Source organism: Elephas maximus, chromosome 1 (assembly GCF_024166365.1).
Source record: "Elephas maximus indicus isolate mEleMax1 chromosome 1, mEleMax1 primary haplotype, whole genome shotgun sequence".
Taxonomy (NCBI): domain Eukaryota; kingdom Metazoa; phylum Chordata; class Mammalia; order Proboscidea; family Elephantidae; genus Elephas; species Elephas maximus.
Genome location: NC_064819.1, coordinates 216,610,436 through 216,634,311, shown reverse-complemented (window position 1 = coordinate 216,634,311; position 23,876 = coordinate 216,610,436). Strand labels below are relative to the sequence as shown.

Below are 23,876 nucleotides of genomic sequence, written 5' to 3'. Positions count from 1 at the left end.
AGAACTCTTGACTGACATGGCCTAAGTACACACCGCCCTGAACCTGGAGTGGGAAATAGATCAGTTCTCCAGAAAGAAAAGTGCAGAGTGATTAATAAAAAAAATAAATAAAAGTTTCAGATGTCAGCTACACAGGCAAATCAAATAGGGAAAAGTTTTCTTTTTTAATAGCCAAAGTCTTCAGAAAATAATTTTCCATAATATTTGCTACTCATTTGAGGAATATGTTATAATCCTGTTAGAAGGAAAAAGATTATTTTTCCTTTCTGTCAACAAAGACTGTTTAAAAATCACAAAATGTTTCACCAGTACAACATAACTATTAACACCTACTTTTAAACAGACTTACCAAAAACCAAACCAACCCATTGCCATCAAGTCAATTTTAACTCATAGCAACCCTGTAGAACAGAGTAGAACTTCCCCATAGGGTTTCCAAGGCTGTAATCTTTGAGGTTGTGTCATCTGCATAACACAAGTTGTTAATGAATCTTTGTGATGGTTAATATTGTATGTCAACTTGGCTGGGCCATGATTCTCAGTGTTTATATGTGATCACTCCCATGATGGACTCTGCTGTGAGTAGCCAATCAGTTGAAAGAGAGTTTATGTGGGGGTGTGGCTTGCATCTGAATATAAGCAGACATTCTGGCTTTTTGCTCACTCTGGATCCTGCAGCTGCCTCCTGTTTGTCTGACCTCTGGCTCCTGGGATTTGAGCTATCAGCTTATCTGCAGATCTTGGGATTCGTGGATCTTCACAGCCTGAAAGCGAGAGCCCTGCTCACCAACCTGCCGATCTTGGGTTCGCCAGTCCCTATGGCTACGTGAATCGAGAAAAACCTCTATCCTGATCCACGGACTTGGGATGTCCCAGCCTATACAATCAGGTTAGCCATTCCCTTGATTTACCTCTCTCTCTCTCTCTCTCTATCACTTTACTGGTTTTGCTTCTCTAGAGAATCCAGCCTAAGACAATAGTCCTCCAATCTTGGTGCCCTGTTCTTCTTCATATTAACAACCTGCATTATGCAGATGGCACAACCTTGTTTGCTGAAAGTGAAGAGGACTTGAAGCACTTACTGATGAAGATCAAAGACCACAGCCTTCAGTATGAATTACACCTCAACATAAAGTAAACAAGAATCCTCACAACTGGACCAATAAGCAACATCATGATAAATGGAGAAAAAATTGAAGTTGTCAAGGATTTCATTTTACTTGGATTCGCAATCAACATGCATGGAAACAACAGTCCAGAAATCAAAAGACACATTGCATTGGACAAATCTGCTGCAAAAGACCTCTTTAAAGTGTTGAAAAGCAAAACTGTCACCTTGAAGACTAAGATGCGCCTGACCCAAGCCATAGTGTTTTCATTCAACTCATATGCATGCGAAAACTGAATGATGAATAAGGAAGATCGAAGAATTGACGCCTTTGAATTGTGGTGCTGACGAAGAATATTAAATATACCATGGACTCCCAAAAGAACAAATTTATCTTGGAAGAAGCTCAACCAGAAGGCTCCTTAGGAGCAAGGATGGCAAGACTACGTCTCACATACTTTGGACATGTTGTCAGGAGGGATCAGTCCCTGGAGAAGGACATCATGCTTGGTAAAGTAGAAGGTCAGCAAAAAAAAAGGAAGGCCCTCAATGAGGTGAATTGACACAGTGGCTGCAACAGTGGGCTCAAGCATAACAATTGTGAGGATGGCGCAGGACCAGGCAGTGTTTCGTTCTGCTGTATATAAGGTCGCTCAACAGCACCTAAGAACAACAGCCTTTACAGCAGCAGACTACCACATCTGTCTCCTGAAGAGCGGTTGGTGGGTTCAAACCACCGCCCTTTCAGTTAACAGCCAAGTGCTTAACTACTGTGCCAAAAGGGCTCTTTTTAAATGGACTTAGTTATTTTAAATTCAAATGACTATGTGTTATCTCATAGCTATGAGTTGGAATTGACTCAATGGCAATGGGTTTGTTTTTTTTTTTTTTTTTTTGATGCATTATCTGCAGTGAGGGGGAAAAAATTTTGTTCAGAATATATCTTAAACCAAAAAAATAAAACCCAAACCCATTGCCATGGAGTTGATTCTGACTTATAGTGGCCCTATAGGACAAAGTAGAAGTGCCCCACAGGGTTTTCAAGAAGAGCTTGGTGGATTCAATATACTGACCTTTTGGTTAGCTGTTGAGCTCTTAACCACTGAGCCTCCAGGGCTCTGACTACATCTTACTGGAAATTAATTGGCTTATGTAGCTGACAAAGAAAACAAATCAAATAAGAAAGAGAATGGCATTTCAGGAACTGACTAAATCGAAAGGCTAATCTCAGTTTCTGAAACGTATGTCTTGTGGTGTAAGACCAAAATCTACCAGCTTGTTGCTAGAAATTCCTAGGAATCTTTTCAAAATTTCTTTACATCAGATACTTTAAGAAAATGTTGACAAACATCTTTACACATAACTTAGGAAAAACCCCTTTGTTCCATTACTGTTAAATAAATAGATGTTTACTCTTAATCTGTTGTTCTTTTAGACTTTGAGAACAGAGGCAGGAGAGAAGCAGGGGCGGTGGGAGGACTGAGAAGACTATAAAGTAGGGAGCAGCCAGTGTTTCTTCTCAGACCTTTAGAAAAAAACAAAGAAAAGGAATTCGTGAAAATTGGCACAGTTCCAGACCATAAACAAAATGCCTTCCAGAGACAGATTGTATAAAAGGCATTTTACAAGTTAAACAATTCTCTGGCAGTCAGGGCTGTGAAAACGACCAGAGAGGAAAAAAGGAAACACAGTTGCTTCTTTCTCTGTTGGTAAGGCAGAAATTCTTCCTGTGTTTGAGGGTGTCTCTCTCCTACCATGAATTTGATTTTGTGACATCCTTTTCAACCCCCTCTTTCTCCTAGAATGAAGGCAGTGGTGTTTCAGCGGTTGAATTCTCACCTTCCATGTGGGAGATCTGGTTCAATTCCTGGCCAGTGCACCTCAGGTGCAGCCCCTCCCCTCTGTCGGTGGAGGGTTGCAGGTTGCTATGATGCTGAACACGTTTCAGCGCAACTTACAGACCAAGAAAGGCTAGGAAGAAAGGCCTGGCAATTTACCTCCAAAAATCAGCCAATGAAACCCTTCGGATCACAATGATCCAATCCCGATGTGCATAGGGTCACCCCGAGTTGTGAACTGACTTGACAAAACCCAAAAAAAACCAAACCCGTTGCTGTCGAGTCAATTCTGACTCATAGCGACCCTACAGGGCAGAGTAGAACTGCCCCATAGAGTTTCCAAGGAGTGTCCGGTGGATTTGAACTGCTGACCTTTAGATTAGCAGCCGTAGCACTTAACCACTACACCACCACGGTTTCCACTGACTTGACAGCAACAACAAATTTCTTCTAGAAGTATCATCTGACATCTGTCTTAGCTACCTAGTGCTGCTATAACAGACATACCACAAGTGGATGGCTTTAACAAACAAATTTATTTTCTCACAGTTCAGGAGGCTAAAGCCGGAATTCGAAGCACTAGCTCTAGGGGAATGCTTTCTCTCTCTGTCGGCTCTGGAGGAAGGTCCTTGTCTCTTCAGCTTCTCCTTCCTGGCTCCTTGGAGATCTCCATGTGTCTTGGCATCTATCTTACTCCATCTCTGTCTACTTGCTTGTTTAATCTCTTTTCTATCTCACAAGAGATTGACTCTAGGTATACACACTACACTAATCTTCCCTTATTAACATAACAAAGACAACTCATTCTCAAATGGGATTGTAACCACAGGCATAGAAATTAGGGATTTACAGCACGTATTTTGGGGGGACATAGTTTAATCCATAACATTTATTTATTTATTATAAAATTGTATTTTATTTTTAAATGTATTTTAATGCCATGTTTTGATCTAACTGGGTTACACTGTGGGCTCCCCCCAAACAGAAATCGGGGTTCACTGAGCTGGTAGCTGACTCATGCGAAATGTGTTTTCCTGTCCACCCCCACCTTCTTTTTGGGTAAACCTAATTACCTGGAAGTGTTATTCCCTCTACCTGAGCTTCTCTAATTAAAGACTGGCTTCTGGATCAGAAACATGTTCTGTGCGTACCCCGCTTTCCCTGGAAGGTGTTTGCATATATAAGCTTTGATAATTACGTTTTGTCTTTTATTTGAACAATTCTGAACAAAAGACAGTTGGCTGCTTAGATATAAAAGAAGTACAATCCTATCCTACTCACAGAGTTGCTTCTGTGTTATTACGAGAAACTTGGCTAACGGTGGAGAAAGCAGGAACAGTAAGTGCTTAATAACTAAGGTGTTTGTAAATTCCGGTTGGCTTGACGTAATTATTAATTAAAAAGAAAAAACAGAACAGTTGCTGCCATCCAGTTGATTCTGACTCATGGTAGGACTGTTCCATAGGGTATTCAGGGCTGTGACCTTTCGGGAGCAGATCACCAGGCCTTTCTTCCTAGGTGCCTCTGGATGAGTTCAAACCACCAACCTTTCTGTTAATAGTGGAGCACTTAACCATTTATGCCCCCCAAGGTCTCCAGTTATTAATAGTGCTCCCTTTTATTCTCAGAAGAGTCCCAGTGTAGATGATAAAACATTGTCACCCTACAAATAACCTGTACTTCTAAACATACCTGTAGTATGTGGACATGGACAGTAAGATGCACAAAAGCTCATTGATAATAAAATATTAGTGAAATTGCAATTAAACCTTACGTTAAATAATAACTCATCCATTATCTTGTCGGTTCTAGATTTTTCCACCTAACCTGCCTGCCCATCATCTCCTCAGGCCATTAGAACGGACAATGGGCACACAGGTGCACAAGGAAGGCAAGGCTGGCTGTTGTTGTTAGGCACTGCTGAGTCAGTTTCTACTAATAGCAACCCCATGTGACAGGGTAGAACTGCTCCACAGGGTTTTCTAGACTGTAATCTTTAGGGGAGCAGATCACCAGATCCTTCTCCCAAAGAGCTGCTGAGTGAGTCTGAACCACCAATCTTTCAGTTGGCAGCCCAGTGCTTAACTGTGCCAGGGGGTTAGCAGCCCAGTGCTTAAATGCACCACCAGGGCTCCTTACAGCTGGTTGGGGAATATGGAACAGGTTTGTATCAACAAGAGGAGCTGTGAGAACTTCAGCCCCAGCCCCTGAGAAGGAGATCACACATTTCAGAACAAGGAGAGCATTTAAAAAGTGATGAGCAAGGAGGGTGGGGAAGAGGTGTTAGGAAAGCAAAAGTTGCCTTTGCCTGCTTTTGCAACTGTCAGTTTTGACCCATCATGTTTTGAGGGGTGGGGGAATTAAAAGTACTTATGCTGCCTCAGAATATAAGCCACCCACCATCCCACTAATTGTCCAGGACAAACTTTCCTTTGTGTTCCCTATCCTGCTTCCTCCATTTGTTTGCTTCTGGGGAAACTGAGATGCAAGCATGTAGATGAAAAAAAATGGGAAATAAGTTCCTGTTAGATGAAAGGATGGTCTTATCAGTGGATCTAGTCTCATGCCTAAATAGCAGTTGCACTGACCATCACAACTCAAATGATAAGAACTCACAGAAACATAATCATAGCTTGAATTGCAGTGAAAAGAAAAGTATGCCATTAATAAACACTCCTTAAATGGAAAGAAAAGAGCATTGATCAATATATATACAATAACCCATTCTATAAAATTCTATAAAAAATTATGCCTATTTTTTTTTAATTATGCTTCAGGTGACAGTTTACAGCTCAAGGTAGTTTCTCATACAAAAGTTTATACACATTTTTAGGTGACCCTAATTGCTATCCCTATGATGTGACAGCACACTCCCCGTTTCCACCCTGGATTTCCTGTGTCCATTCAACCAGATCCTATCAGTTTCTGCCTTCTTTTCTCGCCTCCAGACAGAAGCTGCCCACTTAGTCTCTCGTATCTACTTGACCTAAGAAGCACACTTTACAAGGATCATTTTATGTCTTATAGTCCAGCCTTGTCTTTGTCTGAAGAGTTGTCTTCGGGAATGGTTTTAGCTCTGGGTTAACAGAGAATCTGGGGGCCATGTCTTCTGGGATTCCTCCGGTTTCAGCCAGACCATTAAGTCTGGTCTTTTTACTAGAATTTGAGTTCTGCAACCCACTTTTCTCCTGCTCCATCAGGAACTCTCTGTTATGTTCCCTGTCAGGGTGGTCATTGGTGATTGCCCAGCACCGTCTAGTTAATCTGGTCTCAGGCTGATGGAGTCTCTGGTTTAAGTGGCCCTTTTTGTCTCATGGGCTAATATTTTCCTTGTGTCTTTGGTGTTCTTCATTCTCCTTTGCTCCAGGTGGGTTGAGACCAATTGATGCATCTTAGATGACCGCTCACTAGCTTTTAAGACCACAGATGCCACTCAGCAAGTGGGATGCAAAACATTTTCTTAATAAACTTTGTTATGCCAATTGACCTAGATGTCCCCTGAAACAATGGTCCCCAGACCCCCACCCCTGCTACCCTGTCCCTCAAAGTGTTTGGTTGTGCTCAGGAAACTTCTTAGCTTTTGGTTTAGTCCAGTTGTGCCAAACTGCCCTGTATTGTGTGTTGTCTTTCCTTCACCTAAGATAATTCTTGTCTACTATTAGTTAGTGAATTCCTCTTTCCCTCCCCTCCCCCACCAGTAACCATCAAAGAATGTTTTCTTTTGTATTGAAACCTTTTCTTGAGCTCTTATAATAGTGGTCTTTGACAATATTTGTCCTTTTGCAACTAATTTCACTCAGGATAATGCCTTCCAGATTCTTCCATGTGATGAGATATTTTGCTGATTCATCATTGTTCTTTATCATTGTGTAGTATTTTATTATGTGAGTATTGGTTTATCCATTCTTCCGTTGATGAGCACCTAGGTTGTTTCCATCTTTTGCTATTGCGAACAGTGCTGCGATGAACATGGGTGTGCATTAATCTATTCCTGTGAGGGCTCTTATTTCTCTAGGATATATTCCAAGGAGTGGGATTACTGGGTCCCGTGGTACTTCTATTTCTAGCTTTTTAAGGAAGCATCAAATCGATTTTCAAAGTGGTTGTACCATTTTACATTCCCGCAAGCAGTGTATAAGTGTTCCAGTCTCTCCACAAACTCCAGCATTTATTATTTTGTGTTTTTTGAATTAGTGCCAGCCTTGTTGGGGCGAGATGGTATCTTATGTTAGCTTTAATTTGCATTTCTCTAATGGCTAATGATGATGAGCATTTCCTCATGTATCTGCTAGCTGCCTGAATGTCTTCCGTGGTGAAGTGCCTGTTCATATCCTTTGTCCATTTTTTAATTGGGTTATTTGTCTTTTTGTTGTTGAAGTTTTACAGTATCTTATAGATTTTAGAGATTAGACTGATCAGATATATCATAACCAAATTTTTTTTCCAGTCTGTAGGTTGTCTTTTTATTCTTTTGGTGAAGTTTTTTGATGAGAGCAAGTGTTTGATTTTTAGGAGCTCCCAGTTATCTAGTTTCTCTTCTGGTGTTTGTGCATTGTTAGTTATGTTTTGTATTCTATTTATGCCATGTATTAGGGCTACTAGCGTTGTCTCTATTTTTTCTTCTATGATCTTTACTGTTTTAAATTTTATATTTAGGTCTTTGATCCATTTTTTGGTATGTTGTTGAATTCTATTGGCTAAAATTTTGTTGAGGATGTTTGCATCTATGTTCATGAGGGATATTGGTCTGTAATTTTCTTTTTTGTGATGTCTTTACTTGGTTTTCAAATTTGTTGGAGTGCAATTATTCATAGTATTCTGTTTATAATTCTTTTAATTTCAGTTGGGTCTGTTGTGATATCGCCCATTTCACTTCTTATTCAGGTTATTTGCTTCCTCTTCTGTTTTTCTTTTGTCAGTTTAGCCAATGGTTTATTGATTTTGTTGATCTTTTCAAAGAACAAGATTTTTATCTGGTTAACTCTTTCAGTTGTTTTTCTATTCTCTATTTCATTTAATTCTGCTCTAATTTTTATTATTTCCTTTCTTCTGGTGCCTGAGGGCTTCTTTTGCTGCTCTCTTTCTACTAGCTTGAGTTGTAGGGTTAGTATTTTGATTTTGGCCTTTTCTTCTTTTTGGGTTGTACATTTATTGCTATAAAGTGACCTCTGAGCATTGCTTTTGCTGTGTCCCAAAGGTTCTGGTAGAATGTGTTTTCATTCTCATTTGATTCTGTGAATTTCTTTATTCCATTCTTAATTTCTTCTATAACCCAGTTGTTTTTGAGCAAAGTGTTGTTCAGTTTCCATGTATTTGATTTTTTTCCTTGCTTTTTCTGTTATTGATTTCCACTTTTATGGCTTTACAGTCAGAAAAGATGCTTCGTTTATGCCTAAATTTTTTATTAAATTTATTAAAAATTATTCCTGGCTTTAAATAAACTACTTCCTTTGGTGTTTGATACATTGTAACACATCGTGAAAGCAGATTCCACTAAACAAATGAGATAAAAACTTACATCCCAAAGGTAGAAGTCCCTGGGTGATACAAAAGGTATCAGCTCCTAACTGAAAGATTGGAAGCTCCAGTCCACCCAAGCCTCAGAAGAAAGGCCTAAAGATCTACTTTTGAAAAATCAGTCATTGAAAATTCTATGGAGCACAGTTTTATTGTGACACACACAGCGTCATTATGAGTTGAACTTTACTCAACAGCAGCTGGTTTTTACTAGCTCCAGAGGTAATGCTACTTTGCTCATTTGCACTCAAAGCCCAGTTAAAAACTCAGAGGCCAGGAAGTATTTGCAGCTGAGAGAATATACTCTCTAATGTAAATAAAAACAAAACACCTACACAGAATTATTTGAAAACAGTAATGCAGAGAAGAGTGCCTTTCTAAAATGGTAAAACAGTGAAAAATTAAAAATAATAAATAATTCCTTCGAGTTTTCGCCCAAAGTTTCTGACCTACATTTTAGAGGATACCACTTCTAGGAAAATAACCACATTAATTCATTCTTTGCAACTGAGATATATAATCATGAGAAATAAATTCATAAAGCAGATGAAGATTACATGACTAATTCAGACTTTTGTTACTTCTGTAACAACATGTATAAATATGTACTTTATCTCAGGATGTACTTTATCTCGGGAAGCTGTTGTTGTTAGGTGCCCTCGAGTCAGTTCCAAAATATAGCAACCCTATGTACAACAGAATGAAACACCACTTGGTCCTGTGTCATTCTCACAATCATTCCTATTTTTGAGCCCATTCCTGTAGCCACCATGTCAATCCATCTTGTTGAGGATCTTCCTCTTTTTCACTAACACTCTACTTTACCAAGGGTGATGTGCTTCTCCAGGGACTGGTCCCTTCCGATAACATGTCCAAAGTAGGTGAGATGAAGTCTCACCCTCCTTGCTTCTAAGGAGCATTCTGGCTGTACTTCTTACAAGACAGTCCATGGTATATTCAATATTCGTTGCAGAAACCATAATTCAAAGGCATCAATTCTCCTTGGGTCTTCCTTACTCATTGTCAAGCTTTCCCATGCATATGAGGCAATTGAAGACACCATGACTTAAGTCAGGTGCACCTTAGTCCTTAAAGTGATATCTTTGCTTTTTAAGACTTTAGAGAGGTCTTTTGTAGAAGATTTGCCTAATGCAATGCATCTTTTGACTTCTTGACTCCTGTTTCCGTGGGTGTTGACAGTGAATCCAAGTAAAACGAAATCCTCGACAACTTCAATATTTTCTCTGTTTACCATGATGTTGATTATTGGTCCATTTGTGAGGATTTTTGTGTTCTTTATGTTGAGGTGTAATCCATACTGAAGGCTGTGGTCTTTGATCTTCATCAGTAAGTGCTTCAAGTCACCTTCACATTCAGCAAGCAAGGTTGTGGCATCTGCTTATCACAGGTTGTTAATGAGTCTTCCTCCAATCCTAATGCCATGTTCTTCTTCATATAGTCCAGCTTCTTGGATTATTTGCACAGCATACAGATTGAATAAGTATGGTGAAATGATACAATACTGACACATACCCTTTTTAACTTTAAAACACACAGTGTCCCTTGTTCTGTTCAAACAACTGCTTCTTGGTCTATGTGCAGATTCCTAATGAGCACAGTTAAGTGTTCTGGAATTCCCGTTCTTCATAATGTTATTCAAAATTTGTTATGATCTACATTGTCAAATGCCTTTGCAGTCAATAAAACACAGGTAAACATCTTTCTGATATTCTCTGCTTTCAACCATGATCCATTTGACATCAGAGATGATATCCCTGGTTCCACGTCCTCTTCTGAATGCAGCTTGAATTTCTGGCAGTAACCTATGTACTGCTCCAACCGTTTTCGAATGATTTTCACCAAAATTTTACTTGTGTGTGATATTAGTGATATCATTCGATAATTTCTGGATTTTGTTGCATCACCTTTCTTTGGAACAGGCACAAATATGGATCTCTTCCAGTTGGTTGGCCAGGTAGCTATCTTCCAGATTTGTTGGCCTAGGCGAGTGAGCACTCCCAGCACTGCATCCATTTGTTGAAACATCTCAATTGGTATGCCATCAATTTCTGGAGCCTTGTTTTTTACCAATGCCTTCAGGGGAGCTTGGACCTCTTCCTTCAGTACCATGGTGTCATTGATTGAACTGTATCCCCCCCAAAATATTTGTCAACTTGGCTGGGCCATGAGTCCCAGTATTGTGTGATTGTCCACCATTTTATGTGATTACCCTATGTGTTGTAAATCCTATCACTATAATGAAATGAGATGGATTAGTGGCAGTTATATTGATGAGATATACAAGAGTAGATAGTGTCTTAAGCCAATCTCTTTGAGATATAAAAGAGAGAAGCGAGCACGGAGACAAGGGGACCTCACACCACTAAGAAAGCAGTGCCAGGAGCAGAGTGCATCCTTTGGACCTGAGGTTCCTATGCTGAGATGCTCCTAGACCAAGGGAAGACTGGTTCTCCAGAGCCAAAAGAGTGAGAAAGCCTTCCCCTGGAGCCAGAGCCCTGAATTCAGACTTCTAGCCTACTGGACTGTGAGAGAATAAACTTCTCTTTGTTGAAGCCATCCACTTGTGGTATTTCTATTAGAGCAGCACTAGATGATTAAGACACATGGGTTCATGATCATATGCTACCTTCTGAAATGGCTGAACATCAACCAATTCTTTTTGGTACAGTGTCTCTGTGTATTCCTTCCATCTTCTTTTGATGATTCCTATGTCATTTAATATTTTCCCTGTAGAATCCTTCAATATTACAACTCGAGACATGGATTTTTTCTTCAGTTCTTTCAGCTTGAGAAATGCTGAGCACGTTCTTCCCTTTTGGTTTTCTATCTCCAGATCTTTGCATGTTTCCTTATAATATTTTACTTTGTTTTCTTGAACTGCCCTTTGAAATCTTCAGTTCAGCTCTTTTACTTCATTGTTTTTTCCTTTTGCTTTACCTATTCAATGTTCAAGAGCAAGATTCAGTCTCTTCTGACTTCTACTTTGGTCTTTTCTTTCTTTCTTGTCTTTGCAATGACCTCTTGCTTTCTTCATGTATGGTGGCCTTGATGTCATTCCACAGTTCATCTGGTCTTCAGTCATTAGTGTACAATGAGTCAAATCTATTCTTGAGATGGTCTCTAAATTCAGGTGGGATATGCTCAACATGGTACTTTGGCTCTTGTGGGCTTTTTCTAATTTTCTTCAGCTTCAACTTGAACTTGTATATGAGCAATTGATGATCTGTTCCACAGCTGGCCCCTGGCCTTTTTCTGACTGATGATATTGAGCTTTTTCATCATCTCTTTCCACAGATATAGTCAATTTGATTCCTGTGTATTCCATCTGGTGAGGCCCAGATGTATAGTCACCATTTTTGTTGGCAAAAAAAAGTACTTGCAATGAAGTCATTGGTCTTGCAAAATTCAATCATGTGATCTCTGGCATTGTTTCTATCACCAAGGCCATATTTTCCAACTACAGATCCTTCTTTTTTGTTTCCAACTTTTGCATTCTGATCACCAGTAATTATCAGTGCATCCTGATTGCATGTTGGATCAATTTCAGACTGCAGCAGTTGGTAAAAATCTTCAGTTTCTTCATCTTTGGCCTTAGTTGTTGGTGTGTAAATTTGAATAACAGTTGTATTAACTGGTCTTCCTTTTAGTTGTATGGATATTGACCTATCACTGATAGTGTCGTACTTCAGGGTAGATCTTGAAATGTTCTTTTTGATGATGAACGCAACACCATTCCTCTTCAGTTTGTCGTTCCCAACATAGTAGACCATATGATTGTCTGATTCAAAATGGCTAGTATCAGTCCATTTGAGCTCACTAATGCCTAGGATATCAATATTTATGCATTTCATTTCATTTTTGACAATTTCTAATTTTCCTAGATTTATGCTTTGTATATTCCATGTTGGAAACCCTGATGGTGTAGTGATTAAGTGCTATGACTGTTAACCAAGAGGTTGGCAGTTCAAATCCACCAGGAAGTCCTTGGAAACTCTATGGGGCAGTTCTACTCGGTCCTATAGGGTTGCTATGAGTCGGAACCAGCTCAACGGCAGTGAGTTTGGTTTATTCCACGTTCGGATTATTATTTGATGTTTTTAGCTGTTTCTTTTCTTTTTGAGTCATGCCACATCAGCAAACGAAGATACTGAGAGCTTGACTCCATCCATGTCATTAAGGTCAACTCTGCTTTGAGGAGGCAGTTCTTCCTCAGTGGTATTTTGAGTGCCTTCCAACTGGAGGGGCTCATCTTTTGGCACTATATCAGACAATGCTCAGCTGCTATTTGTAAGGTTTTCATTTGCCAATTTTTTCGGAAGTAGACTGCCAGGTCCCTCTTCCTAGTCTGTCTTAGTCTGGAAGCTCAGCTGAAACCTGTTCACCAAGGATGACCCTGATGGTATTTGAAATACCAGTGGCAAAGTTTCCAATATCGACAGCAACATGCAAGCCACCACAGGACAGCAAACTGACAGACATGTGGTAGAGGAAACTGTTAGGAAATAGTTTTTGAAACTTGAAAATAAAAAACATTTTTTAAAAACCTTACTTGAGAGGATATGAAAATGTTTCACTACTAGAATGTAGTTTCTATTTTTACACAAGCAGACTTTGCTAGTGCTTGGTAGCAATTACCACACAAAGCCCAAAGGACAATCTTGGAATAGTATGGTGACCAGACAGCAACTGTCACAAGGGGCTCCCTAGGAGTTAGAATGTCTGAACCCCAAACAGAGACTCCTGAGATGGCTTATAGTCTGACCAGGATATAGAATATGTTAATTGAGGACTGTCTCAGAAAACCTTCCTGACTTTTTTTCTACCAGAGATATTTCCAAGTATATCAGGACATTATCAAAATCAACTTATTTCTTGTATAACTTATCTCCATTTAAATGCAAGACTTCAACCTGAGACTAAATGATTTTGGGAAATGACAATAAAAACACCATTTCTGGTGAATAATTCTTACTCACATTTGGTTCCTAGGGGTAAATATTTTTCATATTTTTGCCTCTTGAGTTTTATGTAATGAAATATGTGAAGGAGTCATGTAATGGTGATTTTCACTTGCTGAACTGAAGATATTCTGGGTAAAGATTTTCAATAAGGATTATTGTTCATACATTTATTCTTTCAACATATTTTGAAAAATAGCACTGTGAGATTTTCTGGAGATTCTGAGAGGGGTAAAACACAGCTCTAACCTCAAGGAGCTCACACTCTAGTAGGGGAAACAGTTGTGTAAACAACAAAGGTAGGTATCGTGGAAACACGTTCAAGCCTACTCATGAGGAAGGAGTTTACTAACAGTTCCAGTCAGCAAAAAAAGAAGAGGTAAATTCTCTAAATGTCTACTAAATGTCCAGCACCATGTATGGACTTCCTGTTTCTGGCGTTGCTCTCTGCAGTAGATGCCCTGAATCAAGTTAAGCAAATATTGACCTCATGGTCCTCCTTCAGGCCAGGGGCTGCAGAGACTATGGGGCCTGAAAGGCAGGGAAACCTGTCAGGAAGCCTGACCATGGTGAGAAGAATTGGAGCCAATGTGGAGCTGTTGCCTGAAGGGTGATCTTCACAAGCTATAACACACTGTGCAATTACCATCACGTGCAGGGGCTACTAACCTGTTGCTGTGATGCTGGTAAACTTCTTTCTGGTATTCTCTGCTTTCAGCCAAGATTCGTCTGATATCAGCAATGATATTCCCTTCTTCTACGTCCTCTTCTGAATCCGGCTTGAACTTCTGGCAGTTCCCTGTCGATGTACTGTTGCAAGCATTTTTTAATTATCTTCAGCAAAATTTTACTTGTGTGTGATATTAATGATGTTGTTTGATAATTTCCTAAATTAGTTAGATCACCTTTCTTTTTAATAGGCAATTTATGGATTGCCTCCAATCAGTTGGCCGGGTAGCATCTTCCAAATTTCTTGGCATAGAAGAATGAGCGCTTCCAGTGTTGCAACCATTTGTTGAAACATCTCAGTTGGTATTCCACCAATTCCTAGAACCTTTGTTTTCACCAATGCCTTCAGTACAGATTGGACTTATTCCTTCAGGTCTATGTGGATCATAACAAATTATGGATAACATTGCAAAGAATGGGAATTCCAAAACACTTAATTGTACTCATGCAGAACCTGTACATAGACAAAAAGGCAATCATTAAGGCAATCATTTGAACAGAACAAGGTTTAAAATCAGAAAAGATGCATGTCAGGTTTGTATCCTTTTACCATAACTATTCAATCTGTCTGCTAAGCTAATAATGCAAGAAGCCAGACGAGGTGAAGAACATGGCATCAGAATTGGACGAAGATTATTACCAACCTGTGATATGCAGATGACATAGCCTTGCTCGCTGAAAGTGAAGAGGCCTTGAAGCACTTGCTATTGATGAAGATCAAAGATCACAGCCTTCATGACAGCGATCACAGTAGAGGGTCCTGGACAGAGCTGGAGAAAAATGTAGAGCAAAATTCTAACTCAAAAAGAAAGACCAGACTTGCTGGCCTAACAGAAACTGGAGAAACCCTGAGAGTATGGCCCCTGACACCCTTTCAGCTCAGTAATAAGGTCACTCCTGAGGTTTGCCCTTCAGCCAAAGATTGAACAGGCCCATGGAACAAAACAAGACTAAAGGGGCACACCAGCCCTGGGGCAGGGACTGGAGGGCAGGAAGGAACAGAAAAGCTGGTAATAGGGAACTTAGGGTTGAGAAGGGAGAGTGTTGACATGTCGTTGGGTTGTTAACCAGTGTCATAGAACAATGTGTGTACTGTTTGTTCTGTAAAACTCCATCTAAAGTACAATTTAAAAGAAGATCACAGCCTTCAGTATGGATTACACTTCAACATAAAGAAAACAAAAGTCCTCATAACTGTACCAATAAGCAACATCGTGATAAACAGAGAAAAGACTGAAGTTGTCAAGGATTTCATTTTACGTGGATTCACAATCAATGCCCATGGAAGTAGGAGTCAAGAAACCAAAAGACGCGTTGCATTGGGCAAATCTGCTGCAAAAGATCTCTTTAAAGCATTAAAAAGCAAATATGTTACCTTGAGGACTGAGATACACCTGACCGGAACCATGATATTTTCAACCGCCTCATATGCATACAAAAGCTGGACAATGAATAAAGAAGACTGAAGAAGAATTGATGCATTTGAATTCTGGTATTGGCTAAGAATATTGGATATACCGTGGACTGGCAGAAGAACGAATAAAGCTGTCTTGGAAGAAGAACAGCCAGAATGCTCCATAGAAGCAAGGATGGAAAGACTTCCATCTCACTTACTTTGGACATGTTATCAGAAGGGACCAGTCTCTGGAGAAGGACATCATGTTTGGTAAAGTCAAGGGAGAGCAAAAAAGAGGAAGACACTCTACAAGATAGATTAACATGGCAGCTGCAACAATGGGCTCAAACATAGCAACAATTGTGAGGATGGCATAGGACCAGGCAGCGTTTTATTCTGTTGTACATAGGGTTGGTATGAATTGGAAATGACTCGATGTCACCTAACAAAAACAAAACAACTGGGGTTCACTACATTTATTTTTCATAGCAGGGTACTTCCAGGAAGAGCTTGAGAGTGCTTACTTAAATAAAAGGTACACATATAATAAATAAAAGATACGCATGTAGTATAACCATTCAAAGAATAAAGTAATAAAAGTTAGGTAATTAAGGAGGTAGTGAGTAGATAGTTCAACACAATTTTACAAAATGGAGCATTAATTTTAGCTCTATTCTCTCTGGTAGTCAAGAGAATAAATGAAAAAAAGAAAGGAAAAGAAAATAGGGGAGGGGAACCAGAGGAGTTCAGTTAGTTTTTGTTATCAGATAAAAAAGAAAATCAGTAATTCAGAAATGTCTTTATTCTTCCCCTAAGACAAAACCCCAGGAGGAATATAGTATAAGGATATTTCTATAAAGGGAATCAAGTAATTAGTAGTTGTAGAAAGGATGCAGATATATACATATAACTTTTTTTTTTTTTTTGGTATGGATTCTGAATAAAAGCTTTTTTGCTGAGGGCAAATTACAGCTCTGAAAAGGTCTTCCTATAGGCAGCCAACATAGTGATAACCAGCTGCTATGGTGTCCGTTCAGACTCATGGTGACCCCACGTGTGTCAGAGCAGAACTGTGCTCCACAGGGTTTTCAATGACAGTTTTTTTTTGTTTGTTTTTCAGAAGTAGATCACCAGGCCTTTCCTCGAGGCATCTCTGGGTGAATTCAAACCTCTAACCTTTCAGTTAGCAAGCATGTTAACCAGGGATGGATTACACAATAAACAAGGTAAGCACGTGCTTACAGCATCAACAAAACAGGGCTCTAGTTGTCTAAAGCAAAGACCCGTAGATGCCAAGCAGACAGGACACAAGGAAAAGCGAGTATACAACAATGATTCAAGAAAGACTCCATTCATTATCCTTATTGTGTATGAAAGTAGATATTATTTGGCAGCGTAATTATGACAAACTCATTGAAGAATTTGTAAGAGCAAAGAATAGGAAGAAGTATTTTTATTTATAACATGTTAGGGATGAAAATTTATCTAAAAATAAAATATAGTAATTTGTTGTAATATTTGTTTTCTGATCATTAACTTTTCTTTCATGGCATCATTTGTTCATTTATAATTGTTGCATTTATTACAAAATAAGCACCAAAATTGAAGTATGAGCTGCTTAATGCAAAATTGGTGAAAATCAATTTTTCATTGAGGCAGATCAAAAGAATTTTACATTAATTATTGAAACAACTAAGTTCACTGACTCATTTTCTTTGTTGTAGAATATGTGGAATATTCTTTTTGTAGAAAATGTGGTAAATAGTAAAAATCTTAGTACCTTACATCCACTAAAAATTTTATAATCCAGTTCATCTTATTTCACTAAAATGGCACATGCCACTTTTGTGCTCAATCAGTAATATTATAGTTGCGTTTAAAAGGAAGTTACATCATGGATAGCTAAGACACACACATTCATATACAAGGGTAAGTCAAAAAGTATTACTACAAAATCATGGAAACCTTTATTAAACAAAAATATCAAAATATGAAGCTATTGTTTCTTGACATATCATCCATCTAGGTCTATGCACTTCTGAAAGTGGTGTTTCCATCTCTTTAACTCTTCCCCAAAGAATTCTGTGCTCTTTGATTTATACCACGTCAAAACAGCAGTTTTAGCATCCTCGAGGAACTCAAATCGTGTTCCTTTTAAATGTTCTTTGTGTTTTGGAAACAAAAAGAAGTCTGAAGGGGCAGGATCAGGGCTGCAGAGTGGAAGGTGGAAAGTTTTCCAACAAAATTCTTGTAGGACAGCCCTTGCTACCCTTGAAGAATGAGCGAGTGCATTGTCATGATGGAAAAAATTCCTTGGCGCAGCTTTCCTGGCCTTTTTCTCACCGGTGCCGTTTTCAGTTTTCTTAAAACTTCTTCATAACAAGGCCCCATGATTATCCTGTGTCCTTTGAGAAAAACCTATCGACATTACCCTTTTGAGATCCGAAAAAACAGTTGCCATAACCTTCTGCCATAACTTTCTTCTTTCCTCTCTTGGCTTATCTTTGAGGTCTTCCTGACCTTCCTTAAAATGCTTGATCCATCTAAAAACTGTTGTTTTATATGGGGCAGTACTCCCATAAACTTGTTGCAAAGCTTCAATGATTCGGGAAGATGTCCACGTGAGCTTTGTTAAAAATTTGTTGTTAGCCCTGACCTCAAAATCGTTTTTTTCCATGGCACAAAAAGCATCCTATTTTTTGGAAGGCACCCTAACGAGACTAAGACAAGTGTACTACTGAACTTGTCTGCAGCCATCCAGCGATCGCAGAGACATGTTTAAACATGCTTTGTTTGGAATAAAGCTGTGCAGGTATGAACTGGAACCCTAGTAGCAATACTTTTTGACTTACCCTTGTATTATATACAGATATATATCTAACTCACATATCCTGTGCAAATGCGTGAGTAAGCAGAGGAAGGGGCACCACAGATTATCAGTGTTTAGGGCCTTCGCATGACTTAATCTGGCCCTGATGTTAACTGTTTGCACCGCTTAGCAACTTTCACAGTGATAACTGCTCCCACTTAGTACATGTTAACTACTGTACTAGTGCTTTGCACACATTTTCTCCAACAACACGGTGAGGTAGATACTATTATTTTTCCAGAAGTTACCTATGAGGAACTTAGAGAGATTGAGAAACTAGGCCAATTTATAACGCTAAGACATAGTTGGCCTGATCTAAAGTCCATGATCTTTCAATTCTACACACCAAAGCATATTTTTGGTTCATATGGCATAGAGATAGAAGTAGAACAATCTGGGAAATACTGGTTCCTGTATCCCTACATTTACAATAACCATTGTCTAAGTCCAGCTTTTGACACAAGTAGGAAAACAAAAAAAAATTATGCTTGATGTCACTGAGAAATCCCTGTAATACTAGTACTTTGGAATGGAAAGAAAATTCAAATGTCTAAAAAACAGTTGCCATCAAGTCAATTCCAAGTCATGATGACCCCACGTATGTTAGAGCAGAACTATGCTCCACAGGGTTTTCAGTAGCTGGTTTTTCAGAAGTGGAACACCAGGTCTTTCTTCCAAAGCACCTCTGGGTGGACTGGAACCTCCAATATTTTGATTAGTAGCCAAGCTCATTAACCATTTGTACCACATGGGGACTCCAGATTGACAAAAGGCAAAGCTGATTTTCTTGTAAATGGAAATGAAAGCCCGGTTAATAATAATAATAATAAAAGAGTAAAGCTCATTCAAAATGTCTTTATTCTTCCCCTAAGACAAAAACCCTAAGAGGGATATAGCATGAGGATTTTACTGTAAAGGGAATTAAACAGGATTAGAAGCAAAACTTTACTAAACAAGCAGGTTTAAGCTCCAGATTCTAGACAATAAAGCTTGAAAGCAGCATATATCAGTAAGGACTCTTGCTTGAAAGTGTCAAAGGCACAATTCGAACTCATAGGAAAAAAAAAAAAGAATTCATTATCTCACAAGATCTAAAGAAAAAGTGAACACCTAAACCACAGGAAAGGCAAAAATTCAGTTTAGTCTCAGGAATTCTAGAACCAGGAACTCAAATGCTGCCTGGTCTCTCTCTAACTTCCTGGCTCTTTTCTTAGTGCCAGCTTTTATTCACACTGAACCAGGCTTTCTCCTTGTGGCAGGAAATACGATCACTGACAGTTACCAACATGTACATCTCAATTCCAACACAGGACAGGACTGCCTCACACACACCCCCGCCCCAATCCCCCAAGCAAACAATCTGAAAACCCAAGAAGTGCCTCTGATTAGAATGGCTTGGTTCAACTACCCATCCCTGGAGTACTGAACACTTTCTTTCTAGGTGGCAGAGTTGGTCAGAAGACTGTGTGATTGCAGTGGAAGGAAGAACAGTTTCCAGAAAAAAAGGGTTATTCTTTCCAGAAGATAGCAGGAACTGGTTGCCAGAACAAACAATAAACACACTTCACAAGATTGTTTTGTCTTGAGGCTTTTAAAAGCAGGCTTTACCAACCACCAAATTCTTCTATACAATAACCTTAATATTTTCTTTAATTGATGGATAAAATGTTTTTATTAATATCTATCTTATTCCAAAAGATATTAAAGATGACTTAAAGGATACATAAAATATTCTAATAAACTACTAATAAAATATGTCAGTGAGTCATAAACAACAAATTATATGAGAGTGAAAAAGAAAAAACAAACATGGGCCAAAAAACCAGAGGTAGAAATGAGTTAGTTATAAAAAGCAGCCACAGTGTTCTTTTGAGGTACAAATTTTGTCCTGTGACATTGAATGGAAAAAGGGAAATCTGATTGGAAACACAATTTATGGTATTCATAAAATAAAAACAAGTCAATTTCTCAAGATAAACATGACTATTCTTAATACTAGTACCAGAAAAAGAAATGTTATTGAGGAGCTTTATAAGATAAAACAAACAAAAACAGTTACCACTGGGTCAGTTCCAACTCACAGCAACCCCAGGTGTATAGAGCAGAGCTACTCCATAGGGTTTTCAATGATCGATTTTCTGGAAGTAGACCATCACCTCTTTGAGAGCGTGGAATATAATAACAGGAGTCCCATAGGAGGATTTCTAGAGCAATTCTCAGTATGAGCTCAAGGCAGCACACCAAAGACAATTCCAGAACAAGAATTCTAAAGGGGCCAAAACAACATATTCTGGAAATACATCTCTGCCATGGATTGAATTGTGTCCCCCCCAAAATATCTGTCAAGTTGGCTAGGTCATTAATCTCAGTATTGTATGATTGTCTACCATTTTATCATCTGATGTGATTTCCCTGTGTGTTGTAAATCCTATCACTGTGATGTAATAAAATGGATTAGTGGCAGTTGTATCAATGAAGTCTACAAGATTAGATAGTGTCTTAAGCCAGCCTCTTTTGAGACATAAAAAGAGAGAAGCGAGGAGAGGGAGAGGGGGACCTCACACCACCAAGAAAGCATCACTGGGAGCAGAGCGCATCCTTTGAACCTGAGGTTTCTGGGCTGAGATGGTCCCAGACCAAGGGAAGACTAATGACAAGGACCTTCCTCCAGAGTCAACCAAGAAAGCCTTCCCCTGGAACTGGCACCGTGAATTTGGACTTGTAGCCTGGTAGGCTGTGAGAGAATAAACTTCTCTTTGTTAAAGCCATCCGCTTGTGGTATTTCTGTTGTAGCAGCACAAGATGACTAAAACAATCTCTTAGCTCTTTTAACTTAATCCAGTGATAGATTTCATCCATTTATTCATTTAACAAAGATTGTGGGGACCTACTACTTGTCAGACATAGGTATCAGGAATACAGTGGAAACAAAACATGAAGGAATAATGAAATATGAATCTTTCTGAAATCATTCATGCACATTGTTTCTTTTAGTTGGGCTTTTAATAGATACTTGAGTAACAAGGAGCTCAAGAATGTAATCCTTGGCAAGTAGCTAGCAAGGCTTTTATGTTGCCAATTAAGGACAGATTCATAGGCCTCCTGCAGGGAAGAGCCTGGTTAAGATAGATGGCTCCTGGTGAAAAGTAAGATGCATAAAAAAGAAAAAAAAAAATTTTTTTTTTTTTTTTTGCTTAGCAAAGATAATTTGCTGAAGAAAAGATATTCCACTTCCTCTTGGAGGTAAGTGAGAAAATTTTCATAGGCAGGGCCAAGATCATCCTTAGAAAATAATGAATAGTCAAAAGGGCCCAAATTTCTATTCTAGATAATTTGGCAATAATGTTAGCTGACAACGGTAGGTAGGTGTATCTGAATGCCAGTCTCATCATAAAACACTGTAGAGTAGAGGCTTGAACTACTCTCTGATATAATCTCTGAGGAGTACTTGTCAAAGGTACACTACAGTCACTGGACAAGGTGACATGCTGCGTGGATTCCTAATGGTAGTGTAAACGCTGAGTTAAGAACCAAAATAATTTTTAAACAATTATCTTTTGGGCAGGGGGGGCAGTAATTAACATAACCAACTGTATGTTGAAGGTCCTACATTATGACTGTATCATGTATATTTATAAACGAACTTCCCAGAAATCCGTGGCATCTGTGGAGCGGTTTCTTTTTGAGCAGACTATATCCTGATGGGCCTGCCTACATCAGGTAGCCACAAAAGAAGCACAATTTGCTGGATTTAATTATATTAATATTAAATGATACATTCACCAAAATGGCATTATATAGCATTGATTGTACATCAAAATAATAGATTTTTCATTGATATTGAGGAGGGAATATTATTGTGTTGTTATCATCATTGCTGTTATTTCACTATCGCTAATCAATAGGAGGAAACCCTGGTGGCATAGTGGTTAAGTGGTACGGCTGCTAACCAAAGGGTTGGCAGTTCAAATCCACCAGGCACTCCTTGGAAACTCTATGGGGCAGTTCTACTCTGTCCTATAGGGCCGCTATGGGTCAGAATCGACTCGATGGCACTGGGTTTGTTTTTTTGTTTTTTGGTAATCAATAGGATAAGCTGTGCTGTGAAGACCACTCCTGGAAAAGAGAGTGAGGATGTCATTCCTGGAAGAAAGTATCCCTTAGTATTTGCTATGTCAAGAGGAAACATGCATCTAATTAATACAAACATTGTGCCAATTTAGAGACTCCATTTGGTAACGCAAACTAATCAGTTCCCAGTTCCTATGCACTATTATTTTTTTGTAGCAAATCTCTGAATCCGCATTAAAAGCTTATTATTTACGTTAAAATAATAAAGCTTGGCCCATGGATTCTTACTAAATCAAAATATGATCAGAAATACTGCAAAAATTCTGAACTTGTTTCTAACTTTCTCTTTTAAAAATATCTGAAAGATATATTAATACGGTCCAAATCAGCTCTACCTAATGCTTGCCTATTCCTCATAATGGAATATTCATATATTTTTATCATATAGTAGGTACTTAATAAATGTTTATTGAATGAACCAGTGAACAGATGGCTCTATAATTTGGGAAGGTGGAGGGTTTCTTTCACCTAAATAGGTAGACTACATTTTGAGCCCTTGATGAAGAAGTAGAGGTAAGTTAATAAGGGGTACAATCAGTAAATTCTAGACTAAGGGAAATCATTGGACAGATGGCTTGCTTTCTTTAATAAATAAAAAAAGAGAGAGAGAAAGGGAGAAGGAACCTAGAGATTTAAAGACACTTAACCTTATGGAGCAATTCTACTCTGCACACATGGTGCCACCATGAGTCAGAATCAACTGGACAGCAACTAACAACAGCAAGAGACACATCAACCAATAGCAATGTATAGCATAAAACCTGGTATCTTCAATAAATATATTTTTTAGGAATTTAAAAAGAGTAAAGGAGAACCTAGAGATTAATATGAACTTCATCAAAATTAAAAACTTTTCCTTCTCAAAAGACATTGTTAAAGCAAAGAAAAGACAAGCCTCGGACTGGAATTAAACAACTGCAAAACATTCTAATAAAAGAATTGTATCCAATACTTACCTGGCAGGGAAGATACCATGATCACGGAGGTGGTTTTCCCAGGGCAAGGCATATCCCTTGCACTCCAGATATGCTGACACCTGCAGTTTCCCCTAATGCAGGAAACTTGACCACATAATTTGTGGTAACAAGAATGAAAAAAAAAAAAAAAAGAATTTTATCCAGAATATGTAAAGAATTCTCAAAACAGAATAATAAGGAAACAAACAACCCAGTTTTGAAAATGGGCAAATGAAGCCAACAGATACTTCACAATGAGATACTACTATATATGTATCAGAATGGTTAAAGTTTACAAAAACAAAGTTGGCAGTACCGAAGGCTGGTAAGGATGTGAAGCAACTGGAGCTCTC

General features: G+C 38.7%; 1 protein-coding gene and 1 non-coding gene across 4 annotated transcripts in view; both read left to right on the top strand.

Annotated features, from left to right (window-relative positions):
* Nucleotides 1-23,876, top strand: part of SHPRH (SNF2 histone linker PHD RING helicase) — a 164,982-nt gene that overhangs the window by 133,484 nt on the left and 7,622 nt on the right. Inside the window, exons 30-31 of one of the 3 annotated variants that reach the window (XR_007519552.1) lie at nt 16,688-16,793; nt 19,878-20,049. Coding sequence is in view for 1 of the 3 variants with exons in the window: in XM_049902998.1 (XP_049758955.1) it covers nt 16,688-16,742 (55 nt within the window). In the remaining 2 variants the exon portion in view is untranslated. Of the gene's footprint in view, nt 1-16,687; nt 17,020-19,877; nt 20,050-23,876 lie in introns of those variants that run through there. The other 2 variants (XR_007519553.1, XM_049902998.1) reach the window with 2 other exon arrangements.
* Nucleotides 23,516-23,684, top strand: LOC126057993 (U1 spliceosomal RNA). Its single transcript, XR_007513033.1, has one exon. It is a non-coding gene; the product is annotated as a U1 spliceosomal RNA (small nuclear RNA).